Source organism: Pteronotus mesoamericanus, unplaced genomic scaffold (assembly GCF_021234165.1).
Source record: "Pteronotus mesoamericanus isolate MK-2021 breed Mesoamerican mustached bat unplaced genomic scaffold, CSHL_Meso_final contig_121, whole genome shotgun sequence".
Taxonomy (NCBI): Eukaryota; Metazoa; Chordata; class Mammalia; order Chiroptera; family Mormoopidae; genus Pteronotus; species Pteronotus mesoamericanus.
Window position 1 is genome coordinate 4,090,808 of NW_026555046.1, and position 6,000 is coordinate 4,096,807.

Here is a 6,000-nt window from a genome sequence, read left to right on the forward strand (position 1 = left end):
CTGCTGAGTGCAGAGTGACTAGATTAAAAGCTGAAGGAGACTGCCACAGACAGTAGATTCCTGGAAGTCTCAAACAGACTACCTAGGGTCAGACAGGGTCAACATCTGACATCATCAGAGGCAGATCCACAAAGTAAAAACAGCAGTCTCCAACCACAGAAGTTCACACCACAAAGTCAGGAAATCAAGACAGATCAATTTAAGAAGCAGAAGCAAAAGAGAAGAGTCTCACAAATACTGGGAAACAAAGAAATACCCCCCACTTGAAAGGAAAGGAGGAATCCCCAGAAAGAAAACCAAATGAAATAGAGGCAAGTAAACTATCAGATATTGAGTTCCAAACAACGGTTCTAAGGAAGCTCAATGAGCTCAGTCAACTCAGAGAGAATTACCAAAAACTACAGGGAAACTAAGAGGAACTTACTGTAAACTATACTACCATGAAAAAGGACATAGAAACTATCAATAAGACACAAGAGGAAATGTAGAATACAATTTCTGAATTGAAGAACACAGTGGAAGGAATAAAAGCAGGCTCGATGAAGCTGAAGACTGAATCAGGGAGGTAGAGGACAAAGTAGAAAAAAGCCCCCAGGAAGAGCAAGAAAATGAAAAAAGACTCAAAAAGAATGAAGAGGTGTTGAGGGAAATGCAGAACAACCTGAAACATAATAATATCCGTATAATAGGGATACCAGAAGGCGAAGAAGAGGAGCAAGGGATAGAGAACCAGTTTGAAAAAACCATGATGGAAAACTTTCCTAATTGGAGGAGAGGAAAAGTCCAGGAAGCACAGAGGGTCCCATTCAAGAGGAACCCAATGAGGCCCACTCAAAGACACATCATCATGAAAATGGCAAATATCAAAGACAAACAGAGAATCCTAAAGCAAGCAAGGGAGAAAAAGGTAGTAACATTTAAGAGAGCACCAGAACGGCTAGCAGCTGACTTCTCAACAAAAGCACTGCAAGCCAGAAGGGAATGGCAAGAAATATTCCAAGTCATGAAAAGCAAAGGCCAAGAATGCTCTACCCAGCAAGGCTCTCAATTAAAACAGAAGGCAAAATAAGGAGTTTCCCAGACAAGAGAAGGCTAAAAGAATACACCTCCACCAAATCAGCACTGCAAAATATGCTAAAGGGACTGCTTTAAGATAAAGAAAGTGTTTCTATGAATACCCATTTCTTTTCGGAGTTGCCAATATTTGATATTACTAATATTTTTAATACTCATTAATCTGATTGTGACAATGATGTTATTTTAATTGTTCTTTTATTATTTGTGAAACCAAACCTGTTTTGATATATTTCTTGCCTATTTCTATTATTTAAAAAAAAAGCTATAAATGACTTTTTTGGTATTCTTTATCCATTTATTGATTAAAGGTTTGTAGAACTTTTTTCAAAAACAAAAAAACAAAAGAACCCCTATTAACTATGTTTCAGATGTGTTGCAAATACTTTTCTATTCCTTGTCCTTTAACTTTTTTTATATGTATATTACTATATAGTCTTAAATGTTTAATATAGTCATATTGTCAACATTTACTTGATAGTTTCTGGGTTTGAATATTTTACTTCGGGTCATGAAAAATATTAGTTCTATTTTTCAAACATTTTGAATATTTTTAGAATATTTCTTCTAAAACTCCTTAGATTCTACATATTGATTTTTAACTCACCTGAATATTTTTTTGTATAATGTGTGAAATAGGGCTCTATATTTGTTTTATTTCAAGTAATAGTGGTCCATTAACCTTATAATTTGAATAAGCCTTACTTTACCCATTGATTTGAAATATCAACTTAATCATATATTGTTAGATATATATGTTTGTCTCTAGAATGTTCATTATATTTCATTGATCTACTTGATTATTTCTGTGCTGGTGTCATGTTGGTTTAATTGCTGAGACTTTATAAGGGTTTTACATTTTTTAAATATTTTAGAATTAACTTTGACATTTAAAAAAATAAATAAAATCAATCTGCATTTAAGAAAGAAAGAAAAAGAGAGAGAGATGGAACTGCTACCTTTTGTGACAACATGAATGAAATCGGAGAATATTATGCTAAGTGAAATAAGCCAGTTGATGAAAGACAAATACCATATGATCTCACCTATAAGTGGATTCTAGTCAACAAAATAAACTAACGAACAAAATAAACCACAGGCATGGAAACATGGAGCAGACTGAAAGTGACCAGAGGGGATGGGGAAAGAGGACAACGGTGGAAAAAAGGGGAAGGGACTAGACAAAGAACATGTATGAATGACCCATGGACATGGACAAAAGAGTGGGAATTGACTGTGGGAGAGGGGAGTGGGGGTGGGATGAGTCAAGGGGGGTTAAAGGGGGAAAAATTGAGACAACTGTAATAGAATAAACATGATTTATAAATTAAAAAAATAAAGTAAATAAAGTAAAAAAAATAAAATAAAATAAAAAAATAAAATTTAACTAAAAAACCGTGTCTGCACCTTATCTTTTTTTCTCTTAGAGTAGCAGGCACATAACCCTGCACAAAGCTGCGGTAATTCTTAATAAAATTTGATATTTTTATAAGAAATTGTGTTGGTAATGTATGGGGTTTAATATTTGTTGAGTAAAGGAACTGCTTGGTTAATAAGAGCTTTTTAAGCTAAAAATGGAGATAAACTACAAACTGATTTTACTCTCTGAAATTAAACAAATTATATGGCAGTTTCTTAGTGACTGATAGTACATGAAAATGATATCTTAGTATTTTGTAATCCCCAAACTCAAAACTTTTTACCCTGAACTCACCATATACTTCCATTTAACATCTCCCTCATTTCTTATTCCAAAAATGATACTATTTCTATCCACATATATGGTCTTTTATGGGAACAGGGATAACATATGTGTGTATACACATACACTGTACTGGAAATATACTATACTTCATTAAAAGTACCTTAAAACAAAGGTAATTTCCAAATGATACTAAAATTAATTTGATTGGCAGATTTAAACATACCTAAAGAACAGTGTATCTCTAAAATTAACAGTTATTACTTACATATTTTGTTTCCTTATAAAGAAGTTTACCTGTTCATAAAGAAGAAACGTCTTGTCTCTCTCAGATGTAAGAACCTTGACATTACCCTGAATTTCTGCCAAATGACGCTCATATTTTTCCAGCATACACTTAAGTTCTTCACGGTCTCTTGTTGTCTTCAAAAGCTCTACATCACAGTTTGTACCCTACAATCATTATATAAGAAATTTGAAATTCTCTGACATGTAGTATGAATAGAAAAGTACTACAATGGTAGTACATGACTACATAATGAAAGAAAATGATGAAAAAACATTTTAAAATCACCTCTCATAAATTTTTTAATTTATTGATTTTAGTTAGAGAGAGGAAATGGGGCGGGGGGGGGAGAGAGAGAGAGAGAGATTGTTATTCCATGTATTAATGCATTCATTGATTTTGGTATGTGCCCTGACCAGGGACCAAATCCACAATGTTGGCATATTGGGACGACGCTCTAACCAACTGAGATACCCAGCCTGGGCCAAAAGCACCTCTCTTTTAAACAGCTTCCTCTCAATTTGCTCCACATATTTCTGACTAACCCCCAACCAAGACTAATGTTGGGTATAAAATACCAATTTCAGTGTTTCACTATCTATCAAAGAGACCTCGGTCTCCCAATCTCTTTGATATACCAATTCATGCCAACCAACTTGAATTATTTCCAGGTAAATCAAAGAATAAAAGTCAGTGTTTGAGCAACAAACTCCAGTAATTTATAAATTTCTAAAACCTACCCGGGAAGATGGAGATGGGCGTCTGGGACTTTTAGATCTACTTCTGATCATCTTTCTCAAATTCTGAGCTTCACTCTTGTAGTAATCTCTGTCTGCTTCTAAAGTCTTGACAAAGGAATCAAGTCTGGAAGGAGATTTATTTTGTGCTTTTTCAGTATCTAAAATTATCTTGCCAGGGAGGAAAAAATTAGGCCATTATTTCAAGCTAAACCACAGTATCATTTTCTACATGAAGTTGAACACAAACAGGGTCCTTAAATATAAAAATGTGATGTTTTAAAAATAACTTTTAAAAATCATAGTTTTAAAAAGCAGTTAGATATATTTCTTTCCCAGCATTTCTGAATGTTTTCTCTTTTTATTTAACTAAAAGTACCCCTAAATTTACTCAATAATTTTGAGGAAAGAATGGTAAAGAAATTTCAGAGAGGCCAGAAATGTGCATAGATCTAGTTACAAATCCTAGAAATAAAATTAATTTACTTAGAATAACTTGTATAGCATCTAAGTTTTGATCAGTAATTGTTCAAGGAATGAATAAGTTATATGAATGCTGGATATTCATCATATACACTTTAAAGTGCATTCCCATTCACATTAATATATTTAGAAACATTTCTTTTACAATATTTATTTTACCAATGTTTTCCTGAGAAATTAGATATATCTAGAGATGTTTCAAATATTTCAAATAATAACATTAAAATGTCTAACTAGAGCAGTTTTCATTTCACATTGTTAAAGAAAACATATTACTTAGAATTAACAAAAACTGACATACAGATATTTATTACTAAGAATAAAAGTTCATGTGTAGACAAGTGCATCATATATTTTGAGAATTAAATTACTCACAGTTATCAATTTAAATCAATTAACAACTAAGGGCATTAATAAAACTAACTGAAAGTTCTTCCCCCTCTAGGAGAGAAGGGGATAATGATGAAATGGAGCAAGAATACCATTGTTCTTACATATGGGAGTACCCTCGTGCACAAAACAGAGAGGGCTGATTTTAGAACACAAACATTTTTTATTGCTCACAATGTTCATGAGAGTCGAAACATATGTACAATTTTTGTGGTTTTACTATGCTAACAATAAAAATTATTCCTTAACATATAGTTAAGAAAAATGTACTTACAGATCTAAGTCTTTTTATTGTATCTTCCAATACTATTATATTATTTTGCTGGCAAATGAGTTCAATCTGAAAATCAATCCAGAAAAAAACTATTTGGATTTTAAATATTTAAAATGACTTAACTGGAAAGAGAGTATCAAAAAAGTAAACCACTTAAAAATAAAAATATGCAGTGAATAAAAGTGAGTATTTTAAAAAGATACTCTACCTCTTTATGTTTGCCTACTTTTGATGGTAAAAGAACCTAGGATGAAATATAACAGTTCCTTTAAATCAGAAGTGTCCAACCTGCAGCCCTCAGGCCACATGCAGCTCAGGATGGCTATGAATGTGGCCCAACACAAAATCGTAAATTTACTTATAACGTTATGAGTTATTTTTGTGATTACATGTCACAATGTGTTTAATGTGTGTCCCAAGACAACTCTTCTTCTTGCAGTGTGGCACAGAGACACCAAAAGTTTGGACATCCCTACTTTAAATTATCTAATATTTTGATTATATTGATTATATTTTACCAAATTACTCCCCACACACTGCAAAAAAATGTAAATCTAATTATAATCTTGAAGATGATAGTAAGGAAGAAATAAATAATGACTAGGATTTAAATAGTTTTCCTAAATCATCAGTCAGAATTGCCTTTTCCTCTGAATTCTTTTAATAGTTTATTTCAATCCATCCCACAAAAACTTTCTGTATCAGATTTATGACATCAAACACACCAAGACTTATAATATACCTACCAATAGTTATATATTTAGAATATGACTAAATTGCATGTTCCTAAGGGCCAGTGACTACGTTTTTATGCAAAGCTGTAAAGCTCTTTGCTAAAACTTAGCAAATTAGTTTTATAAATTTACTCAATTCCTAAACCTCTCCATTATTCTAAACAAAAATGTACTAAATTTTTAGTTTTATATGTACTATTTTAAATATATTATAGAATTATTGCACCTCATTTGTTCTTTTGACCAAAGTATTTTTCTAAGATTTCTCAAGATTTCTTAATATTTTGTGAAATATTAAGGGGTTTTATAGTATGACATAT

The 6,000-nt window shown here is 32.1% G+C and overlaps 1 protein-coding gene across 2 annotated transcripts in view; it reads right to left on the bottom strand.

Annotated features, from left to right (window-relative positions):
- Positions 1-3,925, bottom strand: part of TSGA10 (testis specific 10) — an 87,738-nt gene extending 83,813 nt beyond the window's left edge. For both annotated transcript variants that reach the window (XM_054586263.1, XM_054586256.1), the window contains exons 1-2: positions 3,803-3,925; positions 3,074-3,229 (exon numbers count right to left, since the gene is read on the bottom strand). In XM_054586263.1, coding sequence (XP_054442238.1) covers positions 3,074-3,229; positions 3,803-3,853 — 207 coding nt within the window. In that variant the 5' untranslated portion in view covers positions 3,854-3,925. The remainder of the gene's footprint in view (positions 1-3,073; positions 3,230-3,802) is intronic.
- Between the last annotated feature and the right edge of the window lie 2,075 nt (positions 3,926-6,000).